This window comes from Staurois parvus, unplaced genomic scaffold, assembly GCF_062004578.1.
Source record: "Staurois parvus isolate SC_StPar_1 unplaced genomic scaffold, SC_StPar_1.0 ptg000002l, whole genome shotgun sequence".
Taxonomy (NCBI): Eukaryota; Metazoa; Chordata; class Amphibia; order Anura; family Ranidae; genus Staurois; species Staurois parvus.
In genome coordinates, this window is record NW_028317798.1 from 1,699,618 (window position 1) to 1,723,282 (window position 23,665).

The 23,665-nt window shown below is 41.3% G+C and overlaps 1 protein-coding gene across 2 annotated transcripts in view; it reads right to left on the reverse strand.

Moving 5' to 3' along the window:
- Positions 1-7,306: 7,306 nt before the first annotated feature.
- The window catches only part of ADGRD2 (adhesion G protein-coupled receptor D2), a 653,782-nt gene continuing 637,423 nt past the window's right edge, over positions 7,307-23,665 (reverse strand). For both annotated transcript variants that reach the window (XM_089665904.1, XM_089665444.1), the window contains exon 26: positions 7,307-8,185. In XM_089665904.1, coding sequence (XP_089522030.1) covers positions 8,127-8,185 — 59 coding nt within the window. In that variant the 3' untranslated portion in view covers positions 7,307-8,126. The remainder of the gene's footprint in view (positions 8,186-23,665) is intronic.

A 23,665-nucleotide genomic window follows, 5' to 3' on the forward strand; every position in this document is an offset into this window, starting at 1 on the left:
GTGTATGACCCTGCCTGTCTCCGACCATGCTTCTGGATTCTGACTTTATACCTTTCTACTAAAATTTGTTGCTGGCCCAGCCTGCCTGACTACACAAACACCTCAACCCCCAGTTAAACCTTTCTACAGGTACCTTACATTATCATTCATGGAAAATCTCTGCTAGGAGCAGATGTTGCAGGATTTTTTGTTTCAACTAGCGGCAGTTGTTGACATGGATCTAAATTGCTGGATGAATTTACATTGTGGGACATGTTTTGGGGTTTTTATTTTTTTCTTTGAAAAAGTACTTCTCAAAGTTTGTGCTATCCTTATTTACGTTAACATTTTTATTTTTGGTGAATGGGTAAAACTGATATTTAGGAGCCCCCTTATTGCTGAAATGAAAGTGATATTAAAGGCTCTATTTTTTTTTTTAATAACAAACCTGTCATACTTATAGACACACAGAGTGGGGTCCTGGAGCGAGCATGCACACCATTGCACAAAACAGCCCCAATCCTCCCCTTCTTGGGTCCCCCGACTGCACTCTTGCTCTTGGGGCACTAGTGAATGCTCGCTCCACACTGGCTCCCAATGCTGTGTCTCTGCCAATGATTAGAGAAAGACCTGAAAGAGCCGAAGCTCCCATGCAGAGTGCTGGATTGTGATCAGGCTCAGGTAAGTATTGGGGGGCTGTGGGGGGAGCTAGACAAAGAAGGTTTTTTACCTTCATGTATAGGATGCATGAAGATAAAAACCTCCAGCCTTAACAACCACTTTAAGTTAGACATTATGGAGTAGATTTACTAAACTGGAGAGTGCAAAATCTGGTGCAGCTGTGCATGGTAGCCAATCGTCCTCTACCTTCAGTTTGTTCAATTAAGCTTTGGCAATAAAACCTGGAGGCTAATTGGTTACTATGCAGAGCTGCACCAGATTTTGCATTCTCCAGTTTTAATAAATCACCCCCTAATTGTCACTAACTGATTTCAAGACTTTGTCATGGAAATAAAACAATGAAATGTCCAAAGTCAACAAGTGGCTGTGAATAGTCCGAAATGTGTTTATGAAACTGTTTAAAGTGGTTCTAAAGGCTCAAGGTTTTTTTCTTCATGTATTCTATGCATGAAGGTAAAATAAAAACCTTATGTAATGTATTTCCGGCAAGACGAATCACGATCGGAAATGCGCATGCGCATAGGAATTCCCGCAGGAGAATTGCTGGTTGTGCGCATGCACGCAGAAATGTGCGATCGCGCACACGCACGTGCACACGCATGGTGAAGATTGGCGCCAGACGGCCTATTTAAGGAGTGTCTCTGCTCATGTTCAGTGCTGACTGGTCTTCAGCTCCCCCCGTGTCCTGCTTGTTCCTGTGTGATTCCTTTGTTGCTGACCCGACTTGTTCCTCACCTGACTCTGATTGCTCTCCTGATTGATACTGGTTCCTGACTTCGGCTCTGCTCCTGACCTTGGCTTTTCCTTCTGATTTTGTACCATGCTGCCCGACTGTTGATGACCCTGGCTATTACATGACACTGCTCGTGTCTCTTGTCCTCACTACCTGCCTTGCTCTGGTGCACGCCTGGCAATCTACAAAACCTGCTCTGCCTACTACTACTGTGCCAAAATCAGAGGATCATCACCCTTCCAAGGTTATCATGTGCAAGAGCTGCAAACAACAACTACTGGTGCTCTTGTTCCCCTGGGTCCTAGACTCTCTCTGTTCCAACTCCAGCGGGTTCAGTGCTAGTGAAACAAGTGAGGCCGACCTCATCCTTTCAGTTTCCCATCAGGTACGTGACACCTTATGTGTGCAGCGGCACCCCAGGCCCCCCCAATCCTTACCTGAGTCCCCTCCGATCCAGAGATCTGCTGTCTGGGGACTCTTTCTCCTCATTGGCTGAGACAGCAGCGGGAGCCCATTGGCTGCTGTCAATCGCAGCCAGTGAGCCAATGCGGAAAACTCTATGTGTCTTATGGATGCATAGAACAGTAGCTCGGGGATGAGCATGTAGCGGTGCCCCAAGGGCAAGCGGCTTTCCCTGGGGGCACTGCTCAAGGTGGAGGAGCCAGGAGCACCAGCAGGGACACGAAAAGAAGAGAATTGGGACTGCTCTGTGCAAAATCACTACACAGAGCAGGTAAGTATAACATGTTTGTTATTTTAAGAAAAAAACAAAAGAAGCTTTAGTGTCACTTTAAATCTTTTCTCTGCCACCATTGTAACTAGTATAGCACTGCTATAACCCCAGCTGCTAGATTTCTAGTAAAATTGATTTGGCTGGCTGACCCATCATCATGTTTCAAAGCTTATCTGTTCTTCTTGGGTGTCCATGACCATCAAGATGGTTGTCAAGATGAAGAGTGGTAGGAGCTCAGTGAACATCCATCGTTAATGAAGTATGACCCTGGAAATGGTCAGCCCTTCTGGGTTCAGAGCTGTCAATCCTTGACTGCTCTAAGTGGGTTTGAAGCTAATTGAGAAAACTCTGTTACCTGCACTATGCTATTACATATGGGCCTATCAGTTGCATTGCGTTAACAATAAAGGTAATTAAAAAAAAAAGAAAAACATTTTTTAAAAAACTAAAGTTTAATAAAGTAATATAAAATAACCCAAATAACATTTAAGAAGTCTCCCAGCCGCACATACACATCAGGTGCGCATGCATACATAAATAATGATTGCACTGTGCACATAGGAGTGAGAGCAATAATTCTAGAGCCATCATGCACTGTTAATGCTAAAATGATAAGCTGTAAAGGTTTTTATAACCATAAAAAAAAATAAATACACAGTAAAATATCTTGCCTTGTTTAAAGAGGTTTTAAGTAATGATCAGGCATACAATAAAATATGCATTTTCCATTTGCAATAAAGGGAAAAACAAATCCAGCAGCAAAAGGGTTAAAAGATCAGTGGTGTCCTTAAAGTAAGCTGTCAGATATGTCACAATTCTTCATAAGTAATAATTAGGGATGCACCGATACCACATTTTTTCATGAGTACTCGCACTCGTGAATATGCTCCCGATACCTGAAACTGATACTTTGCAGTGCGATTTGCATCCATACAAAATGTATGGATGCAAATTGCACCGCAAAAAATAGCATGCAATTTTAACAGGTGCGAAGGAAAAGCTGGGGATTTGAAATCCCTATGGCTTTCTGTCTTTTCAGTGCAGGAATGACAATATGAAGCTGTCTATCCCTGCGAGAAGAAGAGAGAAAGCCACAGGGATTTCAAATCCCAAGACCTGTGAATCGGCAGTGGCAGTAGTACCAAATCCCACCAGAGCTCAGCAGCAGTGGCGGTCCCAGTTCCTCTCCTTTGACTGGTCTTTTACACTATAGTGTATGTATTGCTTCATAGCTCTGCACTGTAGGTTCTACATTTTCCTTTAAGGCACAGAGTGGAGCATGGTGCGTACCCGGGGCTCTGTGTGCACGCACATATGAATATGGTGGGTCTCCAAGATGTAGCGCCTACGGCCGCATTGCTATGGTAGCAGCCCTTCAACAAGCTGCTGCCTGGGAGTGAGGTGTCTATGGAGTGCAGGAAATGTGCCGGCCAGCCACAGGGACCCGAGGAAACATTTCATCATCACTACCGCGCACAATTGCTTTGGGCTCCAGGCAGGGGAGGAGATGGAAGTCTGTCTGGATCTGAACCAGTTCCTGATGCCAGTGAGTTTATGTCTGCCCAGAGGAACGGGGCCTGGGTCACCTTCTCCAACAAGATACAGACACAAAGGGTGCTGGGGGAAGGGGGATGCATTTTATTGGAAAAGAAATGTCACAGAAGGAAAAGCTGGGAATTTGAAATTCCCACGGCTTTCTCTTCTCTCAGTGCAGGAATGACAGTACAGTTTTTTTATTCAGAAGCCATCTAGCCCATTCTGTCATTCCTGCAAGGAGAACAGAGAAAGCCATGGGGATGTCAAATCCCCAGACCTGTGAAGTGGCTTTCTCTCCTCTCCATGCAAGGATGATAGTACGGGCTAGACGGCTTCTGATTCCAAATCAAACAAAAGCCGCACTGTCATCTCTGCACTGAGAGGAGAGAAAGCCACGGGGATTTAAAATCCCCAGATTTTGCTTCTGTGACACCATGGGTTTGGTGCAGGGAGGTTTCCTGCACCACTCTTGAGTGAACTCAGGCTATGACAAGCCCGGATTCACACAGGAGCAGTGGGCAAACTGCATGTGATTTGGACAGGAATCGCATCACATTCCTGTTCAAACCCCATGCTATTCTCTGCGGTGCAATTTTCGTCCGTATATTTTGTATAGACGCAAATCATACCACAAAGTATTGGTACTCTGTATTGGCGAGTACTTGACCGAAAGTATCGGTACTCATACTCGCACTTGCCGATCAAAAATGGTTATCGGTACATCCCTAGTAATAGTGAAGAGGATTGACTGGAGGAGGAGTAGTGTATTCCAGTTATAATGAGTCATCTGGGTAGATGAGATAAAGGATGATGATACCGTTAGGTTCATATATATTTGGACAAATGCACAATTTTAGTTTTTTTCAGGTATTTACCAAAACATATTCAAGCTATAGTCATATTATGGATATGGGCTGAAATCAACTACTCTCAGGTTTAATTTGCGGGCATGTACATCCAAATTGGTAGAAGGGTTTAGGAATTACAGCTCATAAGAGTTTCAAGGGACCAAAAGTAAATGTACAATTAAATCAAAAGCTGTTTCATGGCCAGGTGTGGGCTACTCCTTCATTATTTCTTCATAAATTAAGTAAAAGGTCTGGCGTTGATTCTAATGTGTGGTATTTGCAGTTGGAATCCATTGCTGTGAACCTACATCATGCGTTAAAGGAGCTGACAATGCAAGTGAAATAGGCCATTGTAAGGCTTCAAAAACAAAACAAATCCATCGGAGAGATAGCAGAAACATTAGGAGTGGCCAAATCAACAGTTTGGAAGAACGCACTGGTGAGCTTAGCAACATAAAAAGGCATTGACGTCCACGGAAGACAACAGTAGTAGATGATCGCAGGATCCTCTCTATGGTAAAGAAAAACCCATTCACAACATCCAGACACCCATCTCCAGGAGGTGGGAGTATCGTTGTCAAAATCTACAATCAAGAGAAGACTTCACAAGAGCAAATACAGAGAGGGTTCACCACAAGGTGCAAAACATTCATTAGCCTGAAGAATAGAAAAGCCAGATTAGACTTTGCCAAACAACATCTAAAAAAGCCAGACCCGTTCTGGAAAAACATTCTTTGGATGGATGGAGCTAAGATTAATCTGTACGGGAATGATGGGAAGAAAAAAGTGTGGAGAAGGCTTGGAACAGTTCATGATCCAAAGCACACAACGTCATCTGTAAAACATGGTGGAGGCAGTGTGATGGCATGGGCATGCATGGCTTCCAGTGGCATTGAATCATTGGTGTTTATTGATGATGTGATAGAAGCAGCCAGATGAATTCTGCAGTGTTTATAGATATATGGTCATCCCACATTCAGCCAAATGCATCAAAGTTGATTGGACAGCACATCACAGTACAGATGGACAATGATCCAAAACACACTGCAAAAGCAACCCAGGAGCTTTTGAAGGAAAAGTAGTGGAATATTCTGTAATGGCCGAGTCAATCACCCGATCTCAACCCAATTGAGCATGCATTTCACTTGCTGAAGGCAAAACTAAAGGCAGAAAGACCCACAAACAAAGAACACCTGAATACAGCTACAGTTAGAACCTGGCAAAGCATTAGAAAGGAGGAAACCCAGTCTTTGGTAATGTCCATGGGTTCCAGACTTCAGGCAGTCATTGCCAGTAAAAGATTCTCAACAAAATATTAAAAATGAACATTTTATTTTTGAGTATATTCATTTGTCCAATTACTTTTGGTCCCTTGAAAAAGGGGGGATGGCTACTCTTAAGAGCTGTAATTCCTAAACCCTTCCTCCAATTTGGATGTACATGCCCTCAAATTAAACCTGAGAGTATGCACTTTCCGTGTATATCCATTTCATAACTATAACTTGAATATGTTTTGGTAAATATCTGAAAAAACTAAAATTGTGCCTGTGTCCAAATATATATGGACCTTACTGTATGTTGGTATTCTTAGTTATGAGGAACTTTGGTTATTCTTAGTGTTGAGGAATATTTGATTCCATTCCAGATAAGAGATAAGGTCTTTGGATTTTTTTCTGTAGGATCTGAAGCAAGTACTTTGTAGTAAGTGCAGTCATTCTGAATTCAGATGACTTCAAGAATATACTCTAATCTGTCCTAAATTACTATATTGTCTCTTTTGTCTGCATTTTTGATGATCATGTCCATATTTTATTAAAAACTTTTAATAGCCTTGCATTCTTTTCTTGTTAGGCTGGAGGTGGACATATTTTTTTCCCATGGGAAGGTTGTTTAATTCTGACATTATCCATGTCTGGAGAGTACTTCTTAAGATCCCTTATCATGAATGAAACATGGTTTGCACTAGGTTATAATACAGTTTTCTAGAATCTGTTCTACAGTTTATGGTGGAGTCTGGGTGAAATCCTGTTTACTAAACTGGAAATGTTGGAACAGACATTTGTGGGGTTACTTTTCTTATTAGGACTTGGAGATCTGTAAACAGTTTAAATAAATTTGGTCTGGAACTAGATCACTAGTTTCAGACCTACTTCAGGAGAGGTTTTGCACTGGTGAACAGAGTGTATGAGGATAAACTGAACATATTTTCTGGCAATTTGCTTTATTTGTAATGATGAGCTGGTATCCTTTGAAGACAACCTAGACATCCTCTTCTGTATTTTCTGTAGGGATATCTCTTGGGTCTTCTACATTAGGTAGAAGAAGGTTTTCTAATTGTTTCCTGATTTGAATGTGATAGAGGGAGGGTATTACTTGATTGTGGTTGAACATGACCGAAGGTCTACAAAATGCAAAGATAAGGTAATGGACGGGGAAATTATGGTTCATAAATCAACTCTCTTGCTGTGGGTAATTCGTGCAATGTGGGTTGGGGAGAACCAGTACCTTAGTTTAAAGGTGAGTTAGTAGCTGATTTGTGTTGGCCTTGTCTATCAGGTTTGGATTGGTATCAGTGTCAATTGTTGGTTACCATTTGTGGTTCATGTTCATTGTGGCTGTACAGTTAAGTAGCTGTTTTGTGAGCATATCTGAAGGTGTTGGCTAGGGGTAGTTTGGATTTTGAAGGGTATTTTGAGTTGCTATCATTGTTATGGATATCTGCGAGTTGTTTCTTTATGATATTTTAAGTTATTATCAATTATAATGTTTAGATATTAGCAAATTTGGCACAGCACATCATATATTTAAGGTCTTTATTTAAGAAGAGAAAACATACCAAAATATAATAATAGAGGACACTATTCAATTCAAAACTTCAAGCACAGTTCTAATTTTTTGTTATTTTTAAAAAGTTTAAAAATATCCAGGACTTGTAACCTTTTATGTATTTACAGTATGCCCACATATCTGTTCTAGCATCACATTGGTGCAAATGTGTAAATAAACTAAAACAGTACAGGAATATATATTAACAATGATTTTTATTAACACTAATTTATACAGATGTGATTTTAAAACATTTAATTGTTACCCTGTATGTCTATTTTGATTTCTTCCAATTGATATAAAGAAATCAATACACGTTGGACTCACACCTTTTGGTGTAGCACTCTTCCCCCTTTTAGAGAGGTTTCCTCTAATTTCTTGATGTTTCTACAGGACAGGGAGCATAGGGAAATTTCCCAAATACAGTAAAAAAAAAAAGAAAAAAACTGATAGCTATGAACTATTCATTATCTTAATCCAAAACTACAGTTAAAAACTTTTTTTTTTTACTGTAACTCTATGACCAATTTATCTACCTTAGTAGCTTTTCCAACATTTCAAGGACATAGGCTTTTATTTGGTACAATATTTTAATAAATATCCAGCTCTGATTTTCTATTAAGCTGACAAATGGACAAAAATGTGAATAAAAAAATGCATTTTTTGGCTGTTTTACACAATAGTTTATAAACAATTAGTATGATGACAAAAAGTACTCAACCCAAAAAGATATTTTTATTTTCCAAACGGTGGGGTTTTGTTTCAATGTCTTCCTTCAAGTAGTAGATCATCAGACTGCTACATATTCCACATCCACCTTCTTCTCTTGAACTTGACTTGGGCAATCAACTAAAAGTATACAAACACACCAAATAAAAAATCTAGATTAACACTCTCTGTGATCCTATATAAAACTGCTTACAATCCATCATTCAGAAAAAAAATCTTATATTGCCTGTTAAATTCAAAATGCAAGGTCTACTGAACTTTTAGACTGCCCCCTCCCACATAAAAGCAGTTAACCAAAAAAAAAAATGTTAGTGGAAAAAGGTAGCAGATAGATTTTTTTTACTCACCATTAAATTCCTGTCTCTGCATTCAGTGAAGGACAAAGCAGTGGTCCTATTACCTTTACCAATGTTTATTGTGCTACCTGCAGGTGGCACTATAATTATTGGTGCAAACACTAGTGCTAGGTACAAATAAAAAAAACACCTAGAAATGTCCCTGCTGGTGGACATATCCTATCTGCCAGAGACAGCTCAATTTTTTTGCCTGGTGTCAAGAAGTTAAGACCTAAGCTGCCTACTAAAATTTTAGTTTAGCAGAGACATTTCCTCTTTTCTAGTTTTTTCACCTGGTACTCATCAATCAAGCTGGATTTAAAGATTTAGTCTCCTAAGTTGCAGGCACTGTACACATACAGTCATGATTGTAGGGTCTCTTTTTGTGTCCTTCAGTGAAAAGAAATATAATTTCTTTACACTCTGGCTCTTGCCAGCTACACATAGGCAGGGGTGACACCACAGGCTGTCTAGAGAGATCCTGGGAAAGCTGAGGATCCCAACATGCTCCAGCACTTGGGATGGGTGAAATGAACAAAGCTTGGTACACTAGAGGTGCAGCGAACCCAGTGGTGGGTTGGTGAACCCAGAACATAGCACTGAACCCTAATGAAGTCAATAGAAGGACACGTTCTTTTTTCCCTTTTTAAGTTTTACAAATGTCGCTCCAAAACGTGAATCAGCAGCTCAGCTTCACCTCCCAGAAGTGACTCAGCAGAACAGAATTTCCTTTTCCCCCCTCCAGCAGTTGCTTCGTCTCCCCCTGCACTCCCTCCTAAGTGACTCTGCAGCCCAGGTCACCTCTCCCAGAAATTACTCTGCAGCTCAGCTCCCCCCTTCCAGAAGTGACTCAGTAGCTCAGATCATCCTGCTCCCTGCAATGACTTAGCAGATCATTTCACCCTGCTGACTATGGAGGTGGAGTTCTGGGAAGACAGAAGAGTGAGAGTTGAGAAGGTTTGTATGGAGTAAGGGATGATGAGAACCCGTGTCAATGGGGATATCTCCTCAATTTCTTTTCTGAAGTCACAACAGAATGAAAGAAGAAATATCGAGGGAGGAGCCTGAACATGGCGCAGAGTGGGATATCAATGTGAGATCTCCCGACACCAGGCGTACCCTGTACCCATAGCCCCGCTAGGAAGGAGGAAAGGAGGGAAATGATTGAGAAGCTACCACTGGGACCTACCTTCCTTCCCTTTTGGAAGAACGAGTATCCCATAGATCCAGGCATGGTGGTCTGAGCAGTGAGGGAGAAGGAGCCGAGGCACAGAAGGAGAGCGAGTGTCCTGACAGCTGGAGAGGAGCTCAGAGGACGACGAAGGTCATGTGACCTCATGCACTGGGAGGTGAGAGAAGCCAACAAGGTGTGCAGGTAAATAGCTGACTCTCCCCCCTCATGAGCCGGACTGCTGCAGTTCACTGCTGAGTGATCTGCCCCCCCCCCCGAAGGTTGCTGTTATCTGGAGGAACATTGAAGCCAGCTAACCCCCCCCCCCTCCTGGGGAGAGGACACTGGAAGCTGACTCACCAGAGCGGAGGAAGTAGTAGCAAAAAGGGTGAGTGAGAGCAGCATGAGTACTGGATGGGACTAAACTGTGTAATAAAACTGAGGGGGGGAAGGTTATATTTAAGGGGTCTTACCAATAGAAGAAGTGGAAAGAGGACTTTTAAGAAAGATAAAACCCGAAAGTGCTGTGGACCCTGAAAGAGGCTTATAGATGAGAGGGGGAAAAGAAAAGAAGATTTAAAAGGACATTTAAAAAGATACTTATCTAGAGAGATGGAACTTTAAACAGATAATCCCTCCCAGTGCCAGAAAAATTAAGAGGACAGGAAGAAAGGAAAAGGGAAAAACAATATAAAAAATAAGGGGACAAAAGGAGGAGGGCCAAAGGTCTCTCAAACAGGCTCAATGAAAAAATATATACCCTTACAAGAAAAACAGACCCCGGAGAGACAAACGGGAATAAATGGAAGATATGAGAAGGAAAACAGTATTGGAGAAGGCACCAGATTAACCCTGGGAATGGCTAACATCAGCCAAAATATAGAAGATGAAGATATAGAAAAAATAGTGGCTTCTGAGAATATAGAAGAAGAGCTCGCAATTGGCCACTAAAATAGAAATAGCAGAAATGTTTAAGGGATTAGAGAAATCTATAAAACAAGAAATGGCGAAACTACATAAAGAACTGGGGCAGGTACTATCACGAGTAGTGGAGACAGAAAGAAAATTGGACAAACATGCCCAAGCTATACAGGTCTTAGAAAAATGGATGACGGAAATGAAAATAGAACAAAGAAATCTGCTATATAAATTGGAAGAACAGGAAAATAGGGATAGAAGACGCAATTTAAGGATACAAGGTCTCCCAGAGATACCCCAAGGAGAGGATCTGAAGGAAACAATAGGGAAAATGCTAGAGACGATAATGGATAGAGCTGCAACTGAATCCCTTAAAATCATTAAAATAGATGGAGTATATAGAATAGGATGATTCCAACAAGAAGGTAGAAGGGAAAATCTGAGAGATGTAATTGTACAATTTCAGCACTATAGAGACAAAGAAGAGATATGGAAAAAGATAAAAGGAAGAACTATAATAAAATATGGGAAAGCAAATATTCAAATTTTTGCTGACCCAGCAGCGGAAACATTATTAAGAAGGAGAACTTTGAGGCCATTATTAGAACAAATGAAAAAGCAGAACGTTCGATATAGTTGGGGTTTTCTAGCCTGTTTGGTTGGAAAAATGGTCGTTCAGCAAGATTGAAATTCCCTGAAGACATGAGAGACTTTTGTGAGAGACTTGAATTGCAGAAAATAGTTATTCCTGGATGGGAGGAAGGCAAGGGAGAGCTGTGGGATATGGAAAAAGAGAGGTAACAGGTAGACTAAAAGGGGAATAGAGAGTAGGAATGATATGGGGAGGTAGGGAGGAGAAGGAGGGGTTGTTTTTTTTGTTTTTGTTTTTTTTGTGGGGTTTTTTTTTCTCTTCCCTCTCCCTCCTCCTCCTTTCCCTCTCCTCCTCCTTTCCCTTTCCTCCTGTTATCGAGTACCTGTTATTGAGTATATAGAACATAGTGGGATATGGGGGATGGGATGGGCAAAATGGTGAGGTGTACATGGTCAGAGTTCCACCTTAAAGTAGAATCAAGGGTGGGATTGGGACCACAAATGATTCGTAGGCAAACTAAAAGCCTAAAAGGGGAAAGGGGGGGGGGAGAAAAATGGGAGGTAAGAGACAGAGGGGAGGGAGCAGACAGCTTAAGACTCTTGGGGATTGTAGGAGGAGAATCAGTCTGGAGGTACTCTAGAGAACAAAGGGGAAGATATGGTGGAGAGAGGAGATGGTAGAAGGAAGTTGAGGGGAGGTGAGAAAAGGGGAAAAAAGGAAGAGATTCACTTTGTGACCTATAATGTTGGAGGATTAAATAGCCCCGGGAATAAATTTAGAATTCCTAAAGAAATCCAGCATAGACTCTCTTCTGTGTTTTTTTTTACAAGAGACACATTTAGTACAAGATACAAATGTGAAGTTACAGTCCAGATACTATCCAAAATGGTTTTATGCTGATTCCCCAATTAAACGTGCAAAGGGTGTGGCAATAGGCTTTGCGAAAAATATAAGGTTTGAGCTGGAAGAGAGCTTTTTGGATCCAGAAGGGAGATTCCTGTTTTTGAAAGGGAGATTACAGGAAATAGAATGTACATTAGCAAATATCTATTGCCCGAATAAGAAACCGGAGGCATTCCTAAAAAATATCCTGAGGAAATTAATAGATTTCAAAAAAGGAAATTTGATTGTGGCAGGAAACTTTAATCTTTGTATGGATCCACAGATGGATATGACTTCTCCCGTGCAGATAGAAGGTAGAAGGTTTTTGAAACCTTTGAAAAAATTATATACCAGTGTCAACTTGTGGATATATGGAGAGCTATGAGTACAAAGGATAGAGATTATACGTTTTACTCTCATGCACACAAGATGTATTTACGACTGGATTACATATTGTTGGACCAACGACGTATTGAGCCATTGGTTAAAGTAAATATAGAAGTTATGTCGATCTCTGATCACGCTCCTGTGACAATGCAATTATCATGGGGAAATGAGCTGAGAGGAGGGAAAACATGGAGGTTAAATGAGTCACTTCTTTAGGATCAAGAGACGGATCCGAAAATTAAGAAGGAAATAAAGCAATTTTTTGTGGAAAATTAATCTGAGGAAGTGACTGCGGCAAGGGTGTGGGAAGCTCATAAGGCATACATTAAAGGAATATTAATAGCATATTAATAGCAATAGGAGCAAAGAAGAAGAGGGAAAGAAATGAAAAAAAATAAATGCACTTCTTAATGAACTCAGTGATTTAGAACAGTCACATAAAAATAGAGTAACAAAAGAGATTATGTAGAGGGTACTAAATAAAAGAGAAGAATTAAATAGTTTTCTGGAAGAAGATAAGAGGAGAGTGTTTAATAAAATGATAGGACAGAGATATAGATGGGGAGATAGACCAGGAAAATATTTTATGAGAGCTCAGAAAAAAAAGCAAACTAGGAACTATATAGAGAAAATAAGAGATGGCAAAGGAGAGTTAGTGCATTCAACTAAGGATATAGCAAAAGTGTTTAAAGAATAATATAATAAACTATACAATATTAATCCCCAGGGGATCATAGGGGAAAATGAGGGGGGAATAATAGAAAAAAGGGCATATTTAAAAAAGGCAAGATTACCGAAATTAAGCAAAGAACAACTAAAATCCCTTGAAACAGCAATAACACAGGAAGAAATACAGTTAGCATTAAAAAGTACCACAGGTGGGAAAAGTCCAGGCCCCGATAGGTACACAGTGAGATACTATAAAAAATATAAAGAACTATTACTACCCAAACTGAAGACATATATGATTGTTTTTGTCAGGAATGGACTTGCCAATAGTGGTGGGACTCACCTGCCTTGTGGGTTGCAGTACCAGGACTGGCCAGCGGGTGCTCTCAGCAACCAGAGGCTCACTCCGGCAATTAGCCACCACCTGGGGCTGATTGCAGGTGGTGTATTTAAGGGATGGCCAGACCTGCAGTCTGTGCCTTGTTGTACTGTTTGCTTGGCCCTGGTTTCCTGATCCTGTTACTTCTGTCCTGACTCTGCTTGAACTCTGCCTGTACTGACCTTGGCTAGTCCTGACCACTCTCCCGCCTGCTCCTGGTACTCCGTTTGCCCGTTTGCTACCGACCCGGCCTGCCTGAATACTCTTGTATTGTATGTTTGTTATCTGTTGGAGGTTTGGTTCAGTTTGTTTGCACTGTGTTTATGTTTAGTTTTGCACTGCGTTTGTATTGTTAGTCTTAATAAATTATATTATTTACTATATCTGAAGCCTGCGTTTCCCTGTGTCAGTCCACACACTTCTGGCCATACCCGCATCCCTGACAGCTTTGGGAGGAGAGATGGAAACTAAACTATATGCGGGAAGGTAGAGACAATGGGTTACGATCGATGTTTCTCATACAAAAAAGTAGGAAAGAGAAAACTCCTTCACTAGTACTCTCGATTGATGCCGAAAAGGCATTTGACAGAGTAAACTGAGGATATATGTTGGACACTTTAGAAGTACTAGGGTTGGGACCCATGATGAGAGAATGGATAAGGAAATATAGTCAACCTTCGGCTGCAATTATGGATAATGGGGAAGTATCAGAGTACTTCGGGATGCATAATGGTACAAGGCAGGGATGCCCTTTGTCTCCTTTGCTATATGTTTTGTCTCTGGAATCACTTTTGGCTACTATAAGGAATAATATAGATATAAAGGGAATTTGGGTAGGGGATATAGAGCATAAGGTGGCAGCTTATGCAGGCGATATGTTATTTTATGTGGGACATCCAAGGACAACATTGCCAAATTTAATGAAAGCTTTAAAACAATATGGTGAGATGTCTAATTTAAAAATGAACCCTACTAAAACAGAGATTTTAAATATAAACTTTCCTAATAGAGAGAAAAAATGCTACAGAAGGAATTCCCCTTTGCTTGGAGAGAAAGAGAATTAAAATATCTAGGTATAAAATTGACAGTATCTCCAAAGAACCTATATAGATCAAACTATATTCCACTACTAAATGAAATTAAGGACGAATTAAGCAAAATAGGATGGAGATCTTTGACAGGGATAGGAAGGATAAACCTGATAAAAATGGTAATTGTTCCAAAAAGGTTATATAAATTTTAAATGATACCTATTAAACTACCAGAAGCATATTTTGGAAAAATTAGAAAAATTCTAACAAGATTTATTTGGAGGAATAAGAAACCCAGAATAAGCCATGATATTTTGTGTAGAGACAAAGAGAAAGGAGGATTAGGAGCTCCAGATTTGAAAAAATATTATAATTCAGTAATATTAGCAAGAATTTATGATTGGACACATAATGCAAAGGGGAAAATCTGAGTAAAAATAGAAAATACATTTATTCAGGCAAATTTGAGTAGAATTGTATGGTTACCTCCACAATTCCGTGGATTGCAGATAGTACAAGTGTGATTACACGTAATGTTTTAAGAATTTGGGATGTTTTACACAAACAAATGAGATGGGAATTTAATTCACTGTTAATGCCCTTAGGATCCACAGAGTTTTTCCCCCAGGTAAAGAAATTGTTACAGGCAGGTGGATAAAGAAGAAAGATGTACAATTAAGAGATATAATGGTGGGGGAAGAAGTATGTTCTTATATGGAAATGAAAAACAAGAGTGAAATATTTTTGAGAATGGATGAGTGGCGTTTTCAACTGAAACACTTTGTGGGGAAGCTTCCAAGGCCATTGAGAACAAAAAAGGACTGGAACCCTTTTGAGCACTTATTAGATACAAGGGGAGATGGGAAACACGGGGTTTCTAAAGTATATAAGATCCTCACAGGATTAAACACGGTTACAAGGCCCCCATTTATAGAGAAATGGGAAAGGGATTTAGGAGTAATTGTTGATGAGGAAAAGCAAAAGAAAATATATAGATTAATTCACGGGAATGTAAATGTGAGAGATGTGTAAATGAATTATAAATGCTTGGCAAGATGGTATATTACACAGAGTGTAGCACACAGAATAAGGGGAGATAATTCACCTATGTGTTGGCGTGGATGTGGAGGTAGAGGCACAATGTTTCACATTTGGTGGAAATGTGATAATAAAAAAAAAAGAAAAAAGTTATACAAATGTCATAGATAACTGGGCACTTCGATGGTGGACCAATGCAAAAAAAAAATGTTCAACAGGGAGAGGGTCTAATTATCTGGTTTAAAAGGCAACATTGAAAAAAATCCTTTAAACAACATGCTTCGGAGATTGCCCTAACACTACACATAGAGTTTCAGAATAGTATAATTTAAACCTTTAAATGTGACATTAAATATATTTAAATAACATTTTTTAGGGGAATGAGTACAAATGTACCCTGTACTCATAATAAAAGCAACTTCCAGATTCTGACAAGTCCCCCCGTACATCTTCTTGAAGACTTGATGTGCAGATGAGGCACTTGTCCCCTAAACATGAGAAGAAGGTGCCTTGCAAGAAGGAAGCTTTGCTAACCCCCCATCCCCTTGCAAGGTACCTTCACAATGAGAAAGGCATGTGGCGTGATATGGTTAAGGATGGAAGGGGGTTCACACTCACTTCCCTCTCTTCCCTGGTCACCAAGGCCATAAGTCTGCATAAGAGTCTTATTGCTTTTTTTCAGCTGGAACTTGGTGGAACTCTGACTCAGGCCATCTGCTCCCTGCTCGCCACTTTCACTTTTAAACACAGATGTCCAGCTTCTGTGTTTACAAGTGACAGTTGTCTCCAATGACTCCCACAGATCTAATCTCCCTAGAGGCTCCCACTGAGTTCAGGATGGGGACAAGGGAGATGCAGGTGTCCAGGGTGCAGTGCAGATGCCAACACTCCCACTGGATGATCTCTCTACAAGTGAAAGAGGTGGAGCCACCTACAGTGTGCAGGGAGTTACTATAGCTGGCTGGGTACTTCAGCCTAATACAATAACCAAAGTAAGATGTGGAAGATGAGGGAGCTTTTAAGGAGGGGCAGAAAAGCTGGGGGCAGTGGTGGGGGGTTGTATGCAGAGGTCAGAACTGAAGAGGGATAAAAGTGAGCTGTGGATGAGGGATGCAGAGGTAAGCAGCTGTGGAAGAAGGTGTTTGTAGCGCACTCCTGAACTCTGCACTCTGTATGCAGTACACCCCTGAACTCTACACTATGCAAGTACCAGAACTCTGCACGTAGTGCACCCATGAACTCTACATGTAACCCCCCCCCCCCCCAACTCTGGTACACAATGCACTTCTGGTATTTAATGTCCCTTTAAGACCCTCCCACTGTTTTTAAAATGTAATCACTTCCGTTATTTGATGCTGTTTGAAGGGTGTGTGTGTGGGAGAAGGGGGGAGGGGGGGTTGTGGTTGAGTTTCTGCACCTATTTTCTGAGAAAAAAAGATATATATACACACATTCTCATTGGCCACTTTATCAGGTACACCTTGCTAGTTCCTAGAAAATATTCCCCACACCATTACACCACCACCAGCAGCCTGAACCATTGATACAAGGCAGGATGGATCCATGCTTTTATGTTGTTTATGCCAAATTCTGATCCTACCATCTGAATGTTGCAGCAACCAGACTGACCATTCTGCTCTGACATAAACAAAGCATTTTCATCCACACAACTGCCACTCACTGGATATTTTCTCTTTTTCTGACCATTCTTTGTAAACTCTAGAGATGGTTGTGCATGAACATCCCAGTAGATCAGCAGTTTTCGAAATACTCAGACCAGCCAGTCTGGCACCAACAACCATGCCACGTTCAAAGTCCCTTAAATTCCCTTTCTTCCCCATTCTGATGCTCGGTTTGAACTTCAGCAAGTTGTCGTCACCACGTCTACATGCCTAAATGCATTGAGTTGCTGCCATGTGATTTGCTGATTAGCAATTTGTGTTACCAAGCAATTGAACAGTTGTACCTAATAAAGTGGCCGGTGAGTGTACATAAAGCCTAAGTTTACATTAAAAAGAGAAAAATAAAAACAAAAGAGAAAGCCAAATAATATAATATAATATCTTTCTTTTTTAGATACACTAATAACCTACTGTATTAACTGCTTTATAATTAAAACTATTGCACACACCTATACAGAATGAATTAAAGATCTTTATTGTAATTATACTGTTTAAAAGTGTCCATTATTTTCTTAACCACTTGCCGCCCTGCCACTGTATATATACGTGTGCAGGGCGGCACTGGGGCGCAAAACCACGTTTTAAAACGGGTTCCGCGCTCCCGACGTTTTCGCTGGCAGGGGGCGTGCGCGCGCGCTCCCGCCGACCCACGGGTGATACCATTTGATGCCAGAGGGATCAATCATTCAATTTCAGCCAGTGATGTCTGGCTGAAATCAGATGATCGGTCCCTGTCCTATCCTGTCCTGTGTTGACATTTACACAGGACAGGATATGATGTCATTCTTCTCTGCCTGGACACATTATGTTCCAGACAGAGAAGAAGACATCCAAACAGTGAGTAAAACAGCACATACCCACAGTTAGAACACACCTAGTACACATTTAACCCCCTGATCACGCCCCCCCCAGTTAACCTGCCCTGTCACCAGTGTCACTGATCAGTGAATCGATTTTTACTGATCACTGTATCAGTGTCGCTGGCGACTTCCGATAGTGTTAGCGCCCCTCCCAGATAGCGCCAGATTACCAGTACACCAGTAATCCCGTTTAACCCCTTGATCGCCCCCCACCCCCCCCCAGTTAACTCCTTCACTGCTCTGTCACCAGTGTCATTGATTACAGTGAACAGATTTTTACTGATCACTGTATTAGTGTCACTGGTGACTTCCAATAGTGTTAGCGCCCCTCCCATATAGCGCCAGTTTGCCCGCTAATTTTACCAAAAACATGTAGCAGAATACATTTTGGCTTAAATTTATGACTAACTTTGAGTTTACGATATATTTTTTATAGCTGAAAGTAGAAAATATATTTTTTTTTCAAAATTTTTGTGTTTTTTTGTTTATAGCGCAAAAAATAAAAAGCGCACAGATGATAAAATACCATCAAAAGAAAGCTCTATTTGTGTGAAAAAAAGGACGTAAATTTTGTTTGGGTACAGCATTGCATGACCGCGCAGTTATCATTTGAATTAGTGCAGCGCCAAACAGCAAAAAAAGGCCTGGTCATTAAGGGGGTAAATCCTCAGGAGCTCAAGTGGTTAAGAATGTTTCTTTTATTCTCCTTGAGGCTTGCAGACGCATGAGTTTGAGGCATATTATCACAGAGACTGCCGCAAATGTTGGTAAAGGGACACACGTTCTGCCAAATGTAAAGCTTTGGCTTGGGATTGAGAATTTTATATTTTCACGGGGGATCAGCTTTAAGTTATCTAAAAGTATGTCAATTAGAGTATAAAGAGATGACACATTTTGCACTAGTAATAATAATAATGCAAGGATAAATAATCTCATTTCAATTTATAGTTTGAAAGGATGTTTAATATGTGCCCAAATCTTGAAGAGTAAGTCTTCACCAACAGCATATGTAATTTCCCAGTTTTCATATAAGACTTCTAATACCTGTAATAATGCATCAACTTGGTAAAAAAATAACTTTGCAAAGAAAAACGTGGTTACTTGCAAGGAAAATAAACAAAACTGTATTTTTGCTTCCACATGATTGGATGATGCAAGTCAACAGTGTTTCAGCTAATTTACTAAGCTAGGAAAAATTCCTATGCAAAGTGAACAACCTACTTGCCTTTAGTAAATCAAACCTTCAGTGTCTCATAGAGAAAACTAAAGAACGGATTGAAAATATGAGATAGATATCAAGATGAACTAAATATAAAAAAATAAGGTTATGATGATAGGAAAGACAGCTGATTTCAGACTTGATGGTGGTAGCACTACCCCTTAGGAGTTGCAAGAGATTTGGGTCCCCTATAGTCCTGCACAACCAGGCAACACACATTTCCTTCACTCAGACTTGCATTAGGAGACAGTAACCAGTCATTGAGCTTTGTTTTGAAATTTTATTAGGGGATTAGAACTTGGATGAGGTAACGGGTGTATGGGATGCCCAAGGATAATGTACAAGTCTCTAAAGCAAAGTTTCTCTTCTGGAGAGCTAGGCAGCATTTCCTGTAGTACCACCCCAGGTGACTCCTCTCCTCATCCAGCTGCACTGGGTGTATCCCTGGGTTGGGGATTCGTCCCCGTTAAAATGGAAAATCCAGTGCCCCATTAGAGTGCTCCTTTTCCCTTACTGGCCCAAGGGGTGCAGATTTACTCACTTGGTCCCTCTCCTGTGCTGCTGGTGGGTTGGTGGCTGCTACCAAGCTTTCTAACGGGATGCTCCTTCACTGCCTCACAGGTGGTCCTCTTTCAGGGTGCCAGTGAAGTCCCAAGTTTTTGGCCTTTCAAGGTCCTCTGCCTGCAGGTGAGCCCCTCTCTATCTTCCACCCGAACTCTCCTGCTGCTGAGCAGGCTCTTAAAGGTTGTCCTGGCCCCTTGCCAAGCCTCCTGTTGGGGATTGGCCAGGATCCCCTAAGAGTACAAACCAACCACTCCTTAAATCTGCCCACTGCTTCTAGACCTTTCTCCAAAGCTCTAGAGCAGGGGGATAATTCCAGAGGGGCTACAGAGCCTCTTAGCCCTGATCACAACTTTACCTCCCTCTGACTGTTGCACCAGGCTGCTACTCAGCCTCTGCCTAGTAATTAGCTATCTAGGAGGGTGCTACAAAAGGATCTACCTATCATGGAATACAATGTAGATTGAGACTTGGAAGAGCAAGGACGAAAGTCCTAAAAAAGATCTTTGTGATCTGTCTAGGATACAGTATTTTCTCTGACTCTCTGTGGAAAGCTGGACAGTGAACAAGCAAGGTAATTGATGCCTTTGAACTTTGGTGTTGGTGAAGAATTCTAACAATATCCTAGACCAGTGGTCTCCAAACTGCGGCCCGGTGGGCCAGATGCAGCCCTTTTGCTTGCTTTTATCCAGCCCTCGAGGCATTATTCCTCCCACTGCAAACAACAGTGTGACATAGTTTCTCCCACTGACAAAGACAATGGGGCAATATTCCCCCATTGATACCAATGATGTGGCACTTTTCCTCCCATTGATACCAACGATGGGGCACTTCTCCCATTGATACCAATGATGGAGCACTATTCCTCCTATTGATACCAATGATAGGGCACTATTCGTCTTATTGAAACCAGTGATGGGGCACTATTTCCCCATTGATACCAGCAATGGGCAACATTTCTTTCATTGATACTAAGGATGGGGCACTATTCCTCCCATTGATATTAATGGTGGGGCACTATTTCTCCCATTAATACAATGATGGGGGACTATTCCTCCCATTGACACTAATGATGGGGCATTATTTATCTTATTGAAACCAGTGATGGAGCACTATTTCCCCATTGATACCAGCAATGGGCAACATTTCTTTCATTGATACTAAGGATGGGGCACTATTTCTCCCATTTATATTAATGGTGGGGCACTATTTCTCCCATTGATAGCAAGGATGGGGCACTTTTCCGCCCATTGATACCAACGATGGGGCACTTCTCTCATTGATACCAATGATGGAGCACTATTCCTCCTATTGATACCAATGATGGGGCACTATTCGTCTTATTGAAACCAGTGATGGGACACTATTTCCCCATTGATACCAGCAATGGGCAACATTTATTTTATTGATACTAAGGATGGGGCACTATTCCTCCCACCTCCAACTAAGAACAGTACTTGAATCACCTCCACCAGATCATCCCCCTGCAGCTATCACCTTTTGTATCACCTCCCCCCTTCATTTAGATTGTAAGCTCCACGAGCAGGGCCCTCCTATTCCTTCTGTACTGAAATGTATTGTAATTGTACTGTCTCCCTTATATTGTAAAGCGCTGCGCAAACTGTTGGCGCTATATAAATCCTGTATAATAATAATAATAATTGAAACCGGTGATGGGGCACTATTTCCCCATTGATACCAGCAATGGGCAACATTTCTTTCATTGATACTAAGGATGGGGCACTATTCCTCCTATTGATATTAATGGTGGGGCACTATTTCACCCATTAATACAATGATGGGGGACTATTCCTCCCATTGACACTAATGATGGGGCACTATTTCTCTTATTGAAACCAGTGATGGGGCACTATTCCCCCACCAATACCAACATTGGGGCACTATTCCTTTCATTGATACGAATGATGGGGCACTTAATATATAATAATTAACTGCGCAACAAATGTAATCGAATAGATAAAGTCCATAACATTAAATGTTGCGTGCTTGAGTGCTTATCTATTTGTTATAGACATTTAATGTTATGGACTTTATCTATTTGATTAAATTTTTGCGCTGTGTTTATTATTATATATTATGTGTTAGTGTTATTGCACTTTCTGAAAAGCAGCATTGTTTTAGCAGATTTAGAAATTTATTGATTTTACTTTTTGTCACATATAGTTCAACACATAGGAGCGCGGGTTATTTGTTGTTTCAATGATTGGGCACTATTTCTCCCTTTCATACCAATGATGGGGCACTATTTCCCTCATTGATACCAGTGATGGGGCACTATTCCTCCCATTGATACTAACAATGAGGCACTATTCCTCCCCCTAATACCAATAATGGGGCACTATTCCTCCCCCTAATACCAATGATGGGGCACCGTTTACTCCCACTGATGCCAGGACATTTTTTTCTCCCAATGGTCACAGCCTGGCTCCCCCAAAATTTGAAGGCCAGTAAACCGACCCTTTGTTTAGAAAGTTTGGAGATCCCAGTCCTAGACAATAAGGAAAAAAAATGGTTCCTTTAGCAAACTGAGCCCAACTCTTCACTGGTAACCCAGATACCTTTAATGAAGTTGTATTGATTTAGAGATGTTATGAAAACTCACTGCAAAAGACTTGACCATGCCATTGTGCAAAGACCCAAATAGTAGTCAAAATTTTGAAGGAACACTATGGGGTTAATTTAGTAAAACTGGAGAGTGTAAAATCTGGTGCAGCTCTGCATAGAAACCAATCAGCTTCCAGGTTTTATTGTCAAAGCTTAATTGAACAAGTTGAGGTTAGAATCTGATTGGCTACCATGCACAGCTACACCAGATTTTGCAATTTCCAATATTAGTAAATCAATCCCTATGTATTGTCACCAGGAATAGACATCGACTTGATAACACTTAATTTTAATATTGACTGTACAGTGCATATTTTGTTCTTCAAGTGGTATTTTACAGGTTTTTTAATGTATAATAAGCCCATCAAGTTTGCTTTTCATTAGAGATGAGCGAAGTATTCAAAAATTCGATTCAACTGATTCGGCGAATTCGTGGAAAAATTTCGATTCGAGTCGAATATATTCGCTGCGAATTTAACTTATAAAAGGGTGTTTCTAGGCTTCAGAGAGACTTTATATTAGTGCAGAACACTGTACCTTTAATTTAAATGCCCTTGGAGTCTGCTGGGGAAGAGAAATAATACTGACAGTCAGTATGACATGCAGATGAGTGCCGTCGATCTTAGAATCACCACACACTTCACTCATTTGGGCAGTCACGGGGCCAAAACCAGAGTGTGGAGCCACAGTGTGGCGGTGGAGGCAGCAGCAATGGGAGGCCATACAGCACCCTATGACAAAAATGGAAACCACCAGCAGTGTGAGGAGACCTGAAAGTGGCACATGGCAGAGTGTGGCGATGGAGACAGCAGCAATGGGAGGCCGTACAGGGACCCATGACACACTCTGGACCTGGCAGCAGCATGAGGAGGCGGTACAGGGGCCCATGACAGATTACGGGCCTGGCAGCAGCATGAGGAGTTGGTACGGGGGCCCATGGCAGATTACGGGCCTGGCAGCAGCAATGGGAGGCCGTACAGGGACCCATGACACACTCTGGACCTGGCAGCAGCATGAGGAGGTGGTACAGGGGCGCATGACAGATTACGAGCCTGGCAGCAGCAACTTGGACAGGAGGACGTTCAGCTTCTGCACCGTCGGGTGCGTGCTCGCAAACTGTTGTCTCTTGGAAACGGATTCCAAGAAAGACTGCTGACGGAATCCGTGAAGAGGAGTAGCAGGAGAAGGAGCATCTGAACGAGCGGAATATGCCAACAAGCGACAACAGGGGCCCATGACAGATTACGGGCC